Source organism: Neoarius graeffei, chromosome 1 (assembly GCF_027579695.1).
Source record: "Neoarius graeffei isolate fNeoGra1 chromosome 1, fNeoGra1.pri, whole genome shotgun sequence".
NCBI classification, from domain to species: Eukaryota; Metazoa; Chordata; class Actinopteri; order Siluriformes; family Ariidae; genus Neoarius; species Neoarius graeffei.
The window spans coordinates 40,869,132-40,887,380 of record NC_083569.1 but is presented as its reverse complement, the minus strand read 5'-3'; the positions used below and the strand labels follow the sequence as shown (position 1 = coordinate 40,887,380).

Genomic DNA, 18,249 nt, shown 5'->3' with positions numbered 1-18,249 from the left:
GTTAACGCTTAAAACTATTCCTGTGCCATTCTTGAGGTCTCAAGGCATTTATAAACAAAAAGTGAGGCCGTGGCTCTGCGTATCTGCTTTAATGATATTTGTGATGTAGAAGTTGGGAATAAAGATGAACCCCAGCAGTAAACAGAAGTCGTACGGTAATAAAACGAATCCCTCTGCGTCTCTCTTTGGCAGGGCTTTGCCTTTGTGGAGTACGAGGTCCCTGAGGCTGCTCAGCTGGCTCTGGAGCAGATGAACTCTGTCATGCTGGGTGGAAGGAACATTAAGGTGAGCTCTCATCCAAGGGAGTTAGGGATTATGTAAATAATTGTATATATTTTCCTGATGCTGATGTGTGTGAGTGTGAGAGAGAAAGGAGCACTGCAGGGTGTAATGTCCGTGCCCATTGCCCCCTATCAAAATCAGAAGCCTGAAATTAAGAACTAGTAGATTACATATTTCTGGTTGCATTTTTCACAAGATAATCTTAAAATAATGACAATTATACATTTTGAAACGCGTCTAAACTTTACCTTTAATCTGATCTGCATGAGAGCCAATGCAGCATACGGATTATTCATGAGATGGACCGCTGTTCCAGCTTCTAACTACTCAGCCGTAGCTGTATGAGGTTCAATTCTCAGCACTTCTCTGTGCTATTGATGTGCTGCTGTGTTTATTTCAAGATCAAAAATGTACACCTAAAACCCAAACCTCCTTTTTTTTTTTTGAGCAGTTTTTATGCTGGAGTGTTTGGATGCTGCTTCTGTTTTGTGTGAAAGTATGAATAAAGGCCTGTTCACTCCGCACACATTTGTGCAGCACTTTTAACACCCCGTGCAGCAACATGTTCATTTTAACATGGGTTCTAATCCACAGCAGCTGCTCCTTTAAAGGGATGTTGGGAGGCACGTTAATTTTAAAGTGCATATCACGGGCAAATTCAGGAGCGAGATCAATGTAATTCTCCTATTTTATATTAAACTTTGGTCAGACTTCTGTAACATTTCTGTATTTTGTGCAATTTTTTTTACCTTGCGCAATACCAGAAAAATTCAGTTGAAATCAAGCCGTTTGAGGCGAATTGGTCCGCCTCTGAAAAAACTTGGCATTTGGATTTCCCGGCAAACATTGATTTTCGTGACGTCGCGTGCGGGACGCCTCCCTCTGAATCCTACATCAGCGCTGGTTTGTTTATGAGAAAACGACCTGGTGGTTTTCTGCAAATTTCTTCAACGTTATCACGTAATTATTAAAATGGTTAACAGATGTATCGTAGGAGGGTGTAGCAACACCAATCTTGATGGGATTAGTACTCATCGTTTCCCAAAAGACCGGACAATGAGAGAGAAATGGGAGCGCTTGGTCTACACAGGCTGTGCACTGAAACCGTGCAAAGCTCGCGCAGCCTGCTGGCGCTTCCGCAGGTGACGTCACGAATCTGGCTCCAGACTCCCTTGGGATTTTTCCAGACACGTTTTTTTTTTTTTTTTTTCTGCTGTAGACAGATGGCCTTGTGCAAAATTACCTTTCTGGATGAGTAAAGGGACATACTTTCATATAAAAAAAAAAAAAAACACGAAATTGGTCCAGAATATGCACTTTAATCCATGTGTCACCCTATTCTTATTTTACATGGTGTTTTGAAAATTTTCCCATCGTGCACAAAAGTGAAATCCATAAAGCTACTGACCTGTACGTCACATTTTGTGTTTCGTTGCCAAATTTGGAAGTTTTCTTGATAAAAATGAAGCATGCTGTTGTGTGGGTGGTGCACGTGAAGTGCATCAGGTGTGGATTGAACGGGTTTTTACAGCTTCAGGGCTTATAGGATGTGTTCGGTGTGAATTTGGAGTGAGTCAGTTGGGAGTGTTGCTGTTTGTGTGTGTGTGAATGAGTGTGTCCTTGCTGACGGTGTGGATTTGTGTGCACTACTGGCCACACTGCTGTTGTGCTTTGTTTTGGAGCCCTGTTTCTGTAGGTACTGCAGACACCGGGTGCGTGACATATACTCGTGCTGCTCTCAGGCCACAGTGTGCTGATGATGGGCTGTGCCTGGCTGCTGTCGCTTGGCCGCCCCACCTGCAGCACAGACACTACACAGGCTGCAGCTGACCGTTACACTCACTGGAACGTTTAGGAACACAAGCATACCACGATAATTTTTTAAATTTTTAAACGTCAGTGGGTTTGCACGAGATAGAGTTGGAGAACTAGTGTTAAAGGCTGACTGGTGTGCTAGATGATAGTTATTAGTTTAACACCTTATTGACATTTAGGGGAATACCCAGTCGTTATATTTAACAAGGATTCACCAAAGGTGACGTGAATAATAAAGACGCAGTCGAGGTTATTCACTCAGCCTGAGGCAGATAATTGTGTACAAATACACAAGTGATTTAATAATTTATTTCAAACTTCAAAAGCGGCATGCGAATGTAATAACGGTGCAGCGCAGACTTGTGCCACTTATCTATGCCGACTCGCATAAAATACTTTTTGTTTTGAAAGGGATAAAATAAATCACAACTCCACCTTACCTTTGAATAGTTTTAGACCAAACTTGGTAGCATTTTTAGTGCTTTTCGGAACAGCATTTTCTTTCAGAATTTGTAATTCTTCCTCACTTACGGTGACAAAGCGATTGGCCGCCGAGTTGCTCAAGGTGATTTTCAAGACAGTCAGAATCTCTCAGCCAATCATAGCACGCAATTTTCCATGATCACATCCGTATTTAGAAAATGACGATGGTTATCTGATTTTTGGTTCTTGTTATGGGAACCATAGCCACTTCTGAGGAAAGAAGGGAAAATGTTTATTATAATAATTAGTTCAATTTATCATGGATGCAAACGGCGCGCCTTTTGGCGGATGCCGCCTTTTTCACAGCTGTCTGGGGGACTTGTGTGAATCGTGCAGATCCGATGAGTTGTTTTTTTTGGGGGGGGTTGGAGTGTCTGATTTATAATTTCATCAAAGTAAATTCTGTATTAAAATTACTAAATAAGCAAATGCCATTACAGTCCATGAAACATAGGAAGTATAAGTATGAGAAGAAAACAGTAAATCAGAAAGCTGCGCACGTAAAGCCAATTATGTAACTTACGTTGGACTGATGGAAATCCTTGTGCGTGCAGTGAAGTGCAGCCAGCAGCAGATAATGGTGCGCAGCCAATTGGCTTTACGTGCGCAGCTTTCTGATTTACTGTTTTCTTCTCATACTTATACTTCCTATGTTTCATGGACTGTAATGGCATTTGCTTATTTAGTAATTTTAATACAGAATTTACTTTGATGAAATTATAATCGGACACTCCAACGCCCCCCCCCCCCCCCCCCCCCCCCCCCAAAAAAAAAAACCTCATCGGATCTGCACGATTCACGCAAGTCCCCCAGACAGCCGTGAAAAAGGCGGCATCCGCCAAAAGGCGCGCCGTTTGCATCCATGATTTATATAACGCCTTTCTCAAAACCCAAGGTCGCTTTACAATTGGGGGGAGAAAAAAAAAGTCCACCAAATAGAGGTCAGGATGTCATTCCAATGGTGTAGCAGCCACAGTCCCACGAAAACAAGTCCCGGGCAACATCACTTGGAACACCACGCCATGGATCCACAAAGCGAGCACAGGCGCACTGCCACGCAGAGCGCTGGTATGTCCCAAACCAACTGCACTGAGCAACATCGCTCGGAACATCACGCCAAGCACTAAAGCACAGAGTGCTGGACAACCACGATGTTAAAATGAGCAACGAGCTCACTGCAGTCCATAGCTAGGAGCACAGGCATCGCCCACAGCGAACCAAGGCCTGGAGGGAACCGATGCCCAAAACTGGGTCTGGAGCTACACCACCACCGGTGGACAAAAACACTCAAACTACACCGAAGAAAAAATAAAATAAATTATAGGCTTATTCTATACCGGTAAACAGTGTTCGAAAAATGTTTCGGTAGTTCAACACACTTGTTTTCTGACTCAAGGTTCTGTCCGATTGTGAAATCGGGTGTTAACCAGTGATCTAAGATGTACGTTTTCAGATAGTGCGCGCACACATGCACAGACAACACCGTTCTACCCTCACAAGCTCATCTTCATACACTGGTGCTCAGTCGCCCCTGTGCTGGTATATATGCTGTAGGTGGGGCGGCCAGGTAACATCGGACAGGCGCAGCCCATCATTGACCAGCTGGCAGAGGAGGCGCGCGCATACAATCGCATCTATGTAGCCTCGGTGCATCCGGACCTGTCAGACGACGACATCAAGAGCGTCTTTGAGGCCTTCGGCAAGATTAAAGCTTGCATGCTTGCCCGAGAGCACACCACAGGGAAGCACAAAGGCTACTGCTTCATCGGTGAGCTCAAAGGCTAATCTGATCTTCAGTAGTCAGAGAGGTGTGCCGTTCCTCTGACTGGCTGTTCAGGAAAAATATTCTCATTTCTCAGTGTGAATCATTTCTGTAACTGGCATATGGTTTGCCTATTTGTACAAATAACGTGATGCAGTCACACATGCTGGTGTTTTTGGTTGTAATCCTAGTCGATTATAATGCAGTAATTGATGCATCTTCATATTGTTTGTTGTCTTGATTCGATAGTGTGACTTTGATTTTCCTGTCTATGTGGGCAGAATATGAAAAGCCTCAGTCAGCAATAGACGCCGTGTCCTCCATGAACCTGTTTGACCTGGGAGGTCAGTACCTGAGGGTTGGAAAGGCTGTGACCCCTCCCATGCCCCTGCTGACCCCGACGACCCCTGGAGGTTTGCCACCTGCTGCGGCCGTGGCTGCTGCCGCCGCCACTGCTAAAATCACAGCCCAGGTGAGGGATCGCAGCTCTGCTAAAGAGGCAGGTGCTGCTGTGAGCAGGCCTGCCAACCTTCATGCGTTTTTTTTTTTTTTTTTTTTTTTGTCTAAGAGTTCTGCATTTTAACATCTCAGTACACTGGTACGGGTTATTGTCCAAAAAGAACACTTGCTTTTTTCCTCCACGTTAAAAATGGAGGATAAGCTAATGGACATAAAAATCTGGGCTGATTGACAGGAGTGTGTGGGTTTTTTTTTTTTTAATCCTTTTAAACCCCCACCCCTTTCTCCAGTCTCGCATTAGTAATCTGGAAATTACTCTCACCTTGACTCTGTATTCCTGCTTGAAAGGTGCACTAAAGTGTGCACAGACTCTGTTTGCGTCGAAAACAAGTCCACAGAAATGTCTGTCTTGTGTAAACGTTATGGTTTCCGCAAGGGATTTTAGACAAGCAGTTTTTTTCATTTTATTAAAGGGGAACTGAAGTCATTTTTAAACTTGCTTTATTTCTTAATTACGTTTTCGGTTTTATTAACCTTATATCATGACTCGTATCGGCATATTACACTGATCGGCCTTTTCGGTTTTTAGCCGTGTTGAATGTAGTTTGTTTGGCCCACAGCAGGCGTCGCTTATCCGCTCGATCTTCACGAGACTTCAAACGTCAAGTGTCAGCGCCGCCATTTTGAAAACAGTTCACACAGCAGCCAGATCGCCACATCATTCCATTTTAGATTAATTTCAAGATTTGCCGGCTTCATCAGTGATGGAGATTATTCCATACGACTTCCAACCAGCGTGGAGTAGAGGAGAGTTGGAAAGACGACAGGATAAGGACTCGTCCGTCGCGCTGGTATTTACGTCATTACTGTCGCCCAATTAAAACGTGCCAGATCAGGCGGCTGGTGGGTTTTCAAAATAATAAATACATGCATTTATTTTTGTGATAAATCCAGATTGTACTGAGTGCATTTCCTACATAATCCTCACTCAGGTTTCGGACAGCACTGCAAAATGGCGTCCGCACGATATAGTGAGTAGGGAGCGATTTCGGACATGGAAAACTTCCGGCTCGATTACGTCAGCGTTTGAAAGAGGGTGCGTGCGTCTTTTGGCAACGTTGGCAGATGTCGGTCACTTTGATTTCCGCTGTACGTTTTACTTCCGTCCTACGATGTCTCACACAGGTAGAGCCAATGACTTTCCGTTTCAAAATCTGGCTTTTTTCCGTTTCGGACAATGAAAAATTCCGTTTCACAATTTCAGTTCAAAATTGTTCTGTTTGGCTCCAATTTAGTAATTCTGGCTGGCATAATTTTACTTGGGTTTCAAAGTATCGCATCTCTAGACACAAATGGTCCTTTGCATGAAGAAGTCATTCATTAAAACGTGTATAATAAAACAATTACACTGACAGTAGGCTGATAAATTGCATTTATAAAAAAAAAAAAAATTAAAGTGGGATCACAGATTGAGAACTCAAAATACTTTGACATACTGATAACATAAATCAAGAAACTAGGATCACCGTTAACTAAAACCCCATCTCATATATAATATATGCAATATAATAGCGTATATAATCTCAATATAATATTGAGTACTGATAAATTAATAGGGGTAAATTAATATTCAGTAATATTTACTGAGCCTGTAATGACAATACTCATAACTGACTGTTTAAAAATATTACTCTATATCCATCTTTTTTAGTACACCACAAACTCCTGAAACAGTGTTTCCTAACAAAGCACAGAACACGCTCTCAAACAGACTAGAATAGTTTAACTTTGATTAATGACAGTCCTGAATATTCTTTGCAGATCAACCACTGAGCGCTCTCAGAGTACCTAGAAACGCTGCTCGATATCGCCATTATGACAGAGCATCACAAGTTGTTTAGTGTTGGTCTCTGTGAGACTGAATCTTTTGTCATTTAGATGATATTTATGCATGGAAAAGGAGCGCTCAACATCCACACTTGCCGCTGGCAACCATATGGCATTCGTTTCTTTTTCGCGGTCGCCATCCTGGTTGGGACGCGGGGAGCGAATCTGTAAACGAGCAGCTCATTGGCTGGCTAGGTGTGCCACAAGCCAATCACAATCACCGACAAAGCTGCCTTGACCGGAAAGGCATGTCTGCTCGGGTGTTAGTGGCAGTTACGCAGAAGCCTTCTGCGGCAGTTACACTTTGAAACGCGAGCAATGTTGAAAAAATGAATACAAGCGCAGATGTACTAAAAAAAACATTATTTCCAAAAATCTGTTTCACTATAAAAATTCCGTAATGTCCGTCCTTTTTCCGCGATAGCAGAAAATCATTGGCCCTACACAGGTCTGAGCGAATCTTGTTTACGGCCATTGCTTTGACATACGGACTGATGTATTACAGAGCGCATTTCAAACACTCAGAACTTGCTATAGCAGCGACAAAATAGCTGTCAGAAATGCATTCCGATATTTAATAAAATGAGATGAATAGAATTTTGATGATAAATTTGCCTTCAGTTTCCCTTTCAGGACTAAATTGAAAGTGTACTGTTATGTTTTGTGCTATTTCCTGTATCCTCATTTGGCAGGGTATGTTTATGTTAAGTTATTTGCGAAGGTGAAGTGAATATATAATAATAACTGAGACAAAATTGAGGTTATTATTCACCGATCTTCACTGAGCCTGAGGTGGATAATTGTTTTAGTATAAATACACAGGTGATTTGATTTAAAAAAAAAAAAAAAAAAGTATTTCAGACTTCAAAAGCGGTATGCAAATGTAATAACGGTGCAGCGCAAACTAGTCACTTCTCTATGCCGAGTCACAAATACTTCGTTTTGAAATCTCATCTCATTATCTGTAGCCGCTTTATCCTGTTCTACAGGGTCGCAGGCAAGCTGGAGCCTATCCCAGCTGACTATGGACGAAAGGCGGGGTACACCCTGGACAAGTCGCCAGGTCATCACAGGGCTGACACATAGACACAGACAACCATTCACACTCACATTCACACCTACGGTCAATTTAGAGTCACCAGTTAACCTAACCTGCATGTCTTTGGACTGTGGGGGAAACCGGAGCACCCGGAGGAAACCCACACGGACACGGGGAGAACATGCAAACTCCACACAGAAAGGCCCTCGCCGGCCCCGGGGCTCAAACCCGGACCTTCTTGCTGTGAGGCGACAGCGCTAACCACTACACCACCGTGCCGCCTCGTTTTGAAATGGATAAAATAAATCACAACTCCACTTTACCTTTAAATAGTTTTAGGCCAAACTTTGAAGCATCTTCAGTGCTTTTAGGAACAGCATTTTCTTTCATCAGGCCAAGAAAAAATAATTGTTTGTTTCCGGTTACCCGACCGACCGTTTAAAAAATGCCCCGACCCTAGACTTTTTTGTTAGATGTTTAAAAAAAAAATGTATTTTCGCTGACCAACAATAAATTTTGAAAAAAAAAATATCTGTATTACGATTTGCATAATATTGTCGATCTGACAAGTGACTAATTCTAAAACGCATATATCGGACAAGAAACACTCATTGATTTCTCACGGCCTCAATCTGACGTCATGACCTCTTTCCGGGAAACTCCGGCTTGTGTTGTACACAACGCTAGGCATCATGGCGGCCGACGAAGTGTTCTCGATTACCCTGATCGGTTGCGACCACACGGAAGATTGTAAGACAATAAGTTCATTTTATAAGTTTTCAACTGTAAAAGAACTCTACAAACATTATCATCCTCCGCTGGACGAGTCATGCAAACAGTATACACACAGCGCCCAGGCTAACGGCGGTATCGGTATCACGATGTTCTTTGTATTCATATTAAACATACAAGTTCACAACATAGCGTTCCTAATAAAGTTAAGGTTCAAAATTTGTTGTAGTTATGTTTATAGTTCCTTTAAGCGTCCGAGCACTCCATATTTTATCCATGGGCTCCGAATCCTGTATTCCACAAGCTTCACTGGTTTTCTTAGGCCTGGTTCTGGATGGTTGAGTCACAGAATGACACTTCCCCACTATGTGCCACTGTTTGTCCCACACCTAAAATTTATTTTAAAAAAAAAAACTACCTACCTACCCGGTATTTTGTGTGATAAAAAATAAGATAAAAAGACCGACCTAGGGGGCGTCGTGGCTCAGGTGGTTAAGGCGCCATACCATGAATGTGGGCGACCCGGGTTCGATTCCGGCCCGAGGTCATTTCCCAATCCCTTCCCGTCTCTCTCTCTCCCGCTCATTTCCTGTCTCTACACTGTCCTATCCAATAAAAAAGGTGCAAAAAAGCCCAAAAAAAATATCTTAAAAAAAAAAAGACCGACCTACCTACCCTATTTTTTTTTTTTTCAAGATGTAATAGGAAACAATTTTTTTTTTTTTTTTTTTTTTCTTGGCCTCATTTGTAATTCTTCCTCACTTACGGTGACAAAGTGATTGGACGCCATTTTGCCGAGGTGATTATCGAGAAATAGTCCGCATTTCTCGACCAATCAGCGTGAGTGATTTCCTATAATCACCTCTGTATTTATAGTAATATATTGTTAATGTATCCACATGCTTATGTTAATGCATTGTTTTGGTAATTTAAACAATCTGATTTCATGACATTTTTCAATAGTTCTGTGTCTTTTGTGTTCCCCCTGTGTGCGTGACGTATTGTTTAGGAGGCTGTCGCAGGGGCATCCGTACTGGGCTCCTTGGCATCTCCGGCTCAGCTCCTCAACCAACAAATGGGACTCCCTCAGGCTGTGCTGGCAGCCCAGGCCCCAGGCTTAATCACAGGTCTGACACCTGATTGATCAGTAGAGAAAAATAACTACATGTTTCGACTCTTTTTCGTATACCTCCACCTCACGTTCCCCTTCCACTTTCCAAGGTGTCACTCCTGTTCGGCCGACTATGCCCGTGGTGCCCCAGGTGGGCCTGGTTAACCCTGTGCTGGCGTCGCCACCCATCACATCCAGTGCCGCATCCACAGGAACACCAACCAGCACGACTCAGCACCAGCCCGAGGTTAAGAGGGAGGTACAGGAGAAGCAGCAGGAGAAAGACGAAGCTCGTGCAGATGCTGCGGAGAAAAGGAGCATGAACGAGCAGGAGCAGAGCAGAAGCAGCGAGAGTAGCCCCTCAGTCACACACTCGGGGGTGAGTCAAGAGCTGCTCCAAACTAGGGCATGGGTGGGAATAAATAAACTTGGTGCAGGCAGGATGAAAAAGCCTTTTTCTTTTTAATATATTTTTAGCTTTCTATATTTGATCAGGATTTAAATGGAAAATATTACGGTACTTGATTTTCTTTTAGCATATTGCTTTGAAAATCCTCATCATAAAGCCTGTTGACACGTTTGTGGCATCTGTAGAGTTGTGCCGAATTGTTTGGCTGAAACAGCGCCACGTTTTCTGTGCGTAATGATGCCAAATATTTGGGCAAACCCTGTCTTGTGGGGTGTGTGGTTCCTTGTCTCCCCCCCCCACTACTGGTTCTAGATGACTCGTTTCAAAGGGCAGAGTGAGAGCATGTGCTCTGGGTGCATGTTCACATTTAGCATCAGGGAACTGAAGGTGTTGCTGTTTGCGCAGCAGCTACAGTGACAGCAATAAGGCAGCTTTCACTTGTTCAATCATTTTGATGAACTTTTAACTGTTTGTTTTGTTGAACAGACCATGACTTCACTTCACACCTGCTCAGTGTGCAAAAGCTTGAGGCTTTTTCTATCTCAGTCTTGCGGTTTTGGACTTGGGCTTTGTTGAACGGCAAAATGATCACTTCTGCATCGATGCAGAACGAGTTTGGTAAATAAATGAAAGTACACTGAAGATTCAGTCTTTTCACCTCATGTCAGTGAATCAGTACTATTTGTATAGACCCTTTTCAGTCACGTGACCTTAGTAAACGCGACCACCATTTTGGACATGTAGCGGACTTCGGCTCGAATTGGTTTGAATGCGAGGAAGGCGACAAACGGAGAACATACAAGAAAAAGGAGCGAGATGCAGAAAACACCTTCGCTATCCAGCGACGTAGGGCATTTACAGGACGAGCAGAGGCAGAAATAATAACAGTAACGACACATTAGCAACGCCGTACAGAAATAACGGTTTATGGCACAGACCCTTTCGGTTCTCGCTCATCTAGCTGCTACAATGACTGCTTAGACTGCAACAATAATACCTAACACACATTTAAGTATCCGTCGTAAAGACGTGAAACTCGTCGAGTGACGAGTGTGTTCATTGATAAGCTAACACAATCTAAAAGTAGACATACCATCACACTGCCCTGGCGCTGTGTACAGTTTACCTTCTATGGTTTGTGCACTCGCTATTTGCCATTACTTTCTCCAACCGCTGTTAGAGATTACAGGGTACGGCCTGGATTTAAGAGACAAATACATGTTCCTCTTGTTTTGAACACTTAGCCCATGTTTACATTAGACCGTATCAGCGGATCATCAGATTAACGTTTTTAAAAGCGATTAGTGTGCACACAGCAACACCAATACACGATTCGTCTGCACACAGCAACACCAATACACGGATACGCTCGGCTCCGCAGGCATCCTGCGCTCCAAATCACTCCGCCCTGAACAGCGAGTGCCCTCTGGAGGGTGCGCACTCCGGCCCTGCGCAGCTCACAGAGCGCGCGAGTGAAGCGCACGAGCCACGATTCGGGACTGAGCCGCTGTGTGTGTGATCCCAGCGCAGATCACTTACCACTCGCAAGTGGAAGGATGGCAAGCCTAAAGACAATCGTTTTTTTTTTTTTTGTTACATAGTCAAGAGAGGTGTCGGATCACTGGATCCAGTGTAAATAGCTGCCGGAGCCAACGCCCGAGGTTCCGGAGCGCGCTCCGGCTTTCTCCCCCTCAAATTAAGCGCTGTTTGTAGGACACTGCCTCTGATCTGTCCTACAGTCTACCAACAGCAAAGGAACACAACGCTAGCTAATGTCGTTAGCTAATAGCTACTACAGAAGAACAAAGAGGTTACAATGGGTTATTTCAGCCTATTTGGTTACACACTCGCCGCCACAGAATGTTAACAGCAATGTAATGCCTTTTCTGGCTAATTTTATTCGTCTTACCTCCAACAAAGTGGTCACTGCACAAGCGCTGGTATGCCGAGGGCTGCCAATCTTTCCTGTTAATGGCCGCTATCCATCTTCTCCGTCGGGATCCGATAAAATGATAAACCTTGCCTTGTTTGTTGATGGTTACTACATCCAGGTGCACAACAATATAGTGGCATGATGGAAGTCTTGCTGAAAATAAACACTTTCTTTGCTGCCGTTCCTCAATGCTGGCTGTGGTAAACTACTGGTAGTACACGTCCAAAATGGCGGCCGCGTTTGTCGTGACGTCACGTGAAAAGGGTCCATAGTGACTGTTTTTACCTTACTTGGGGCAGTACCCTTGATATACTGCGTAGGAACAGGTATACCTTTTTGTCCGTTAAAGTGCATATCACGGGTAAATTCAGGAGTGAGCTCAATGTAATTCTCCTATTTTATATTAAACTTTGGTCAAATATCTGTCACATTTTGTGCAATTTTTTTCCCTTGCGCAATACCAGAAAAATTCAGTTGAAATCAAGCCATTTGAGGCGAATTGGTCCGCCTCTGAAAAAACTTGGCATTTGGATTTCCCGGGAAACATTGATTTTCGTGACGTCGCGTGCGGGACGCCTCCCTCTGAATCCTACGTCAGCGCTGGTTTGTTTATGAGAAAACGACCTGGTGGTTTTCTGCAAATTTCTTCAACGTTATCGCGTAATTATTAAAATGGTTAACAGATGTATCGTAGGAGGGTGTAGCAACACCAATCTTGATGGGATTAGCACTCATCGTTTCCCAAAAGACCGGGCAATGAGAGAGAAATGGGAGCGCTTGGTCTACACAGGCTGTGCACTGAAACCGTGCAGAGCTCGTGCAGCCTGCTGGCGCTTCCGCAGGTAACGTCACGAATCTGGCTCCAGACTCCCTTGGGATTTTTCCAGACGCGTTTTGTTATTTTATTTTTTTCTGCTGTAGACAGATGGCCTTGTGCAAAATTACCCTTCTGGATGAGTGTGTAAAGGGACGTACTTTCATATTAAAAAAAAAAAAAAAAGAATTTGGTCCAGGATATGCACTTTAAAAGGTACACACAGTTACCATAAGTACCACTATTGTGCCCTGTGTGGTACATTAGTGTAGCTTGTACCATGAGGGACAGAAATAGACTCCTCCTGTACCCCTGTTTCTGACCGTTTATCTTGTATGTGGAACCCCCCCCCAGATGGAGATGAACATTCATGTGAAGTGCAGCAGACAGTGATACGAAATGGTGTAGATAAAATACGTCGCTGCCTTTGAATTGAACCTTTACTTAATCCTCTCTGTTTCTGATCTATAGTCTACAGTGATGGTGTTGCGCAACATGGTGGGCCCAGAAGACATCGACGATGACCTGGAGGGGGAGGTAACGGAGGAGTGCGGGAAGTTTGGAGCCGTGAACCGGGTTATCATCTACCAAGAACGTCAAGGCGAGGAAGATGATGCTGAGATCATCGTTAAGATCTTTGTAGAGTTCTCTGATAGCGGCGAAATGAATAAGGCCATCCAGGCCCTGAACAACCGGTGGTTTGCGGGTCGCAAGGTCGTGGCTGAGGTCTACGATCAGGAGCGTTTCAATAAAAGCGACCTTTCGGCATAAAACTGACCAACTCTCTGTCCACCTGTTCAAACTCATTCAGCCTTCATCTCTGCTGCTCGAGTTTTGGAATTCTTTTAAACTTGTAATTATTTTTTTTATTGTGGTCAATAATATTGAGGACAATCCCATTGGTGGGATTTGGCTTAGAAAATATTTGTGCTTAATGGAATTTTTTTTTTTTTTTTTTGGGTCATCACCTACTGTGAAAGATTTTCTCTTTTTTTGTTTGTTTGCAAATTTGTTTTCTGATTTGTCAGTTTGGTTCCATTGTTCTCTCACGCTCTGACCCCTAATCAATTTTTTTAAACTAAACAAAAACAAACAAAAAAAAACCCACACATTTTTTTCCATCACTAATGTTCTGTTGAAGTTCTAAACATTGTATTGGAGTCATTGGTTCTGAATTTACCAAACAATAAATTCTTCAAATATGCCATCTTGACTGTGTTTTGAGAGTTTGACTAGTTGCCTTTGTAAATGTACTGCTTGGGTTATTGTGGTGTAAACAAGCCTGGACTGCCAGCTGAATATTTTGGGTTTAAACATCAGAATTGGATTTTGTTTTTGAAGGTGATCAGTGATGGTAAGGTGAGCAGAGGCTCTGAGACTGGGTCCACTGACTTGGTCTGTCAAGAAAATCACTCTGGACAGTTAATGTGTAATTATTTTCCACACTTGTATAAAATCACTGATGTAGACGTAAAGAAAGTCGGTGAATTCAAGTACTGGGGTCCACTGTGCAGGAAAATGGGGGCTGCAATAGTGAGGTGAGAAAGAGAGTGCAGGCAGGGTGGAGCAGTTGGAGAAGGAGTTCAGGAGTCATTTGTGATAGGAAAGTCCCAGCAAAAGTGAAAGGTAAGATGTATAAGACAGTAGTGAGGCCAGCTGTGATGTATGGGTTGGAGACCGTACCCTTAACGAAGAGACAGGAGGCAAAGTTGGAGGTGGCGGAGTTGAGGATGGTAAGGTTTGTGATGGGACGTTGGACAGGATGAGGGACAGAGCTTGGGAATGAAGCTAAGAGAGATGAGACTGAGATGGTACGGGCACATCCTGAGAAGAGACGCAGAGCATGTGGGAAGGAGAATGTTGAGGATGGAGCTGCCAGGCACACGAAAACGAGGAAGGCCAAAGAGGAGATACATGGATGTGGTGAGAGAGGACATGAAAGTGGTAGATGCAGAAGACGGGGAGCAATGGAGACGAAAGATCCGCTGTAGTGACCAGGAGCAGCCAAAAGAAGAAGAAATAAAACCACTGATGAAACCATATACAGCTGTGTTCAAAATAATAGCAGTGTGTTTAAAAATGTGAGTAAAGCTCAAAATCCTTATAATAGTTTTTATTTCCATGCTTTGGGAACAATGCACATTATATTCTACATCAAAATATGAAGAAAAATGTATGAATATTTTAATTACTTTACAGAAAATGAAGAAAAATGAACATTGGGCTGTTCAAAAAAATAGCAGTGTCTGCATTTTTCATTACAAACTCCAAATATTTACTGTATAAACTGAAAAAATCTTAAGGATTTAGTATTCCTGTGAATCACTAAACTAATATTTAGTCTTATAACCACGGTTTCTGAGAACTTCTGGCACCTGTGAACAGGTATTCCAGCCCAGGATGAGTTGACAACATTCCACAATTCCTCTGCATTTCTTGGTTTTGCCTCAGAAACAGCATTTTTGATGTCACCCCACAAGTTTTCTATCGGATTAAGGTCCGGGGATTGGGCTGGCCACTCCAGAACTTTCATTTTGTTGGTCTTGAACCCTGATGCTGCTCGCTTACTGGTGTGTTTGGGGTCGTTGTCTTGTTGAAACACCCATTTCAAGGGCATTTCCTCTTCAGCATAAGGCAACATGACCTCCTCAAGTATTTTGATTATGCAAACTGATCCATGATCCCTGGTATGCGATAAATGGGCCCAACACCACAGTAAGAGAAACATTCCCATATCATGATGCTTGCACCACCATGCTTCACTGTCTTCAGAGTGTACTGTGGCTTGAATTCAGTGTTTGGGGGTCGTCTGAAAAACCGTCGGCGGCCCTTGGACCCAAAAAGAACAATTTTACTTTCATCAGTCCACAAAATGTTTTTCCATTTCTCTTTAGGCCAGTCGATGTGTTCTTTGGCAAATTGTATCCTCTTCAGCACGTCTTTTTTTTAACAGTGGAACTTTGCGGGAGCTTCTTGCCGATAGATTAGCTTCACACAGGCATCTTCTAATTGTCACAGTACTCACAGGTAACTTCAGACCATCTTTGATCACCCTGGAGCTGATCATTGGCTGAGTCCTTGCCATTCCGGCTATTCTTCGATCCATTCGAATGGTAGTCTTCTGTTTTCTTCCACGTCTCTCTGGTTTTGCTGTCCATTTTAAAGCACTGGAGATCATTTTAGCTGAGCAGCCCATCATTTTCTGCACTTCTTTACAGTATACGTTTTACCTCTCCAATCAACGTTTTAATCAAAGCATGCTGTTCTTCTGAACAATGTCTGGAACGACCCATGTTTCTCAGGTTTTCAGAGAGAAATGGATGTACAACATGTGCTGGCTTCATCCTTAAATTAGGGCCACCTGACTGACATCTGTTTTTTCACAGAATGAATGATCTCACTAATTAAACTCCACACTGCTATTATTTTGAACACGTCCTTTTCACTTAATTATTCGATTACACAGACTCAGGAGCATGCATATCATGAATGTTGGGTCTGTTGGTTTTCTATGACTCTACTACACCTACTGGTAAATTATTTGCCATGTAGTAATATAATTTCCACCAAAAACAGTGATTGATCTGGTTAGTCGTGTTGGACTGCTATTATTTTGAACACAAGTGTACATCACTTGACTGACCTCAGTGTCGCTGTGATGCTACATTGCCAGGCCGTGTCTGGTCAACCAGGCTGCCTTTGTCAGATGGCCAATGTAATCAAGAGTGCAAACACCTTCTGGTCTGACACAAGGAGGAAAATTCCTCACTCATCTTTAGTGTGTAGGTTTGTGTACAGGAGTACTACATATGACTATATAATAAGCGGAGATGTTTGTATAGTAATGGTTAAATAAAAATAGTGTGTGGGAGGTGAATTATGAGCAACTGGACCTATAATTTGGGAAGCACACAAACAGTGGGAGGCGCACTTGCATAACAAACTGAGAACTGGAGTAACTTCATTTAGAAGGTGACCAAAATGTCAAGAAACTGAATCAAGTGCAAAGTTCCTGTGCATGACTTGGTTTTATTTTGCCCATATTGAAGCAAGATATTCGAGACAGAAATTATAATTTTAGTCTTTTTTTTTGGTAACTTGTATCCTGACTATGTCTGCTCTTAAAGTGTATAAATAAAAATATCAAAATTCATCAGACAAATATTGATTTCAATGTTCACATCTTTGATAAGGGTTTTAAGCTCCATCCACTCAGCCTAATCAAGTCACGTCAGCTTGTTTTCTTTATATGTAATGTTGTGTTAACATGTAATGTTATCATGATGACAGACATCAGTTTCCTTTCTAAATACAGTCTCTTGTAAAAGTATTCATCCCCCTTGGTGTTTGTCCTGTTTTGTCGCATTACAAGCTGGAATTAAAATGGATTTTTGGAGGGTTAGCACCATTTGATTTACACAACATGCCTACAGCTTTAAAGGTGCAAATTGTTGTTTTATTGTGACAAAAACAATAATTAAGATGAAAAAACAGAAATCTGGAGTGTGCATAAGTATTCACCCTCTTTCGTATGAAACCCCTAAATAAGAGCTGCTCCAACCAATTCACTTCATAAGTCACATAATTAGTTGATTAAGATCCACCTGTGTGCAATCAAAGTGTCACATGATCTGTCACATGATGTGTGTATAAATCAACCTGTTCTGGAAGGACCCTGACTCTGCAACACTACTAAGCAAGCAACATGAAAACCAAGGAGCCTCCAAACAGGTCAGAGACAAAGTTGTGGAGAAGTATAGATCAGGGTTGGGTTATAAAAAAAATATCCTGAACTTTGAATATCCCAGGGAGCTCCATTAAATCCATTATAGCACAATGGAAAGAATATGGCACCACTACAAACCTGACAAGAGAAGGCCACCCACCAAAACTCACAGCCCGGGCAAGGAGGGCATTAATCAGAGATGCAGCAAAGACACCAAAGATAACACTGAAGGAGCAACAAAGATCCACAGCGGAGATGGGAGTATCTGTCCATAGGACCACTTTAAGCCATACACTCCACAGAATGGGGCTTTATGGAAGAGTGGCCAGAAAAAAGCCATTGCTTGAAGAAAAAAATAAGAAAACACGTTTGGAGTTTGCCCAACAGCATGTGGCAGACTCCCCAAACACATGGAAGAAGATTCTCTGGTCAGATGAGACTAAAATTGAACTTTTTGGTCATCATGGGAAAAGCCATGTGTGGCACAAACCCAACACCCTGAGAACACCATTCCTACAGTGAAGCATGGTGGTGGCAGCATCATGCTGTGGGGATGTTTTTCATCTGCAGGGACAGGAAAGCAGGTCAGGACTGAAGGAAAGATGAATGGCACTAAATACAGGGCAATTCTGGAGGAAAGCCTGTTTGAGACTGGGATGAAGGTTCACGTTCCAGCAGGACAATGACTCGAAACATACTGCTAAAGCTACACTGGAGTGGTTTAAAAGGAAACATTTAAATGTCTTGGAATGGCCTAATCAAAGCCCAGACCTCAATCCAATTGAGAATCTGTGGCA

General features: G+C 42.9%; 1 protein-coding gene across 8 annotated transcripts in view; it reads left to right on the top strand.

Moving 5' to 3' along the window:
- Nucleotides 1-13,933, top strand: part of puf60b (poly-U binding splicing factor b) — a 43,016-nt gene extending 29,083 nt beyond the window's left edge. For 7 of the 8 annotated variants that reach the window (XM_060931907.1, XM_060931924.1, XM_060931882.1 and 4 more), the window contains 6 exons: nucleotides 193-285; nucleotides 4,135-4,348; nucleotides 4,624-4,814; nucleotides 9,469-9,586; nucleotides 9,681-9,949; nucleotides 13,198-13,933. In XM_060931907.1, coding sequence (XP_060787890.1) covers nucleotides 193-285; nucleotides 4,135-4,348; nucleotides 4,624-4,814; nucleotides 9,469-9,586; nucleotides 9,681-9,949; nucleotides 13,198-13,497 — 1,185 coding nt within the window. In that variant the 3' untranslated portion in view covers nucleotides 13,498-13,933. The remainder of the gene's footprint in view (nucleotides 1-192; nucleotides 286-4,134; nucleotides 4,349-4,623; nucleotides 4,815-9,468; nucleotides 9,587-9,680; nucleotides 9,950-13,197) is intronic. The other variant, XM_060931890.1, reaches the window with a different exon arrangement.
- The last annotated feature ends 4,316 nt before the right edge of the window (nucleotides 13,934-18,249 follow it).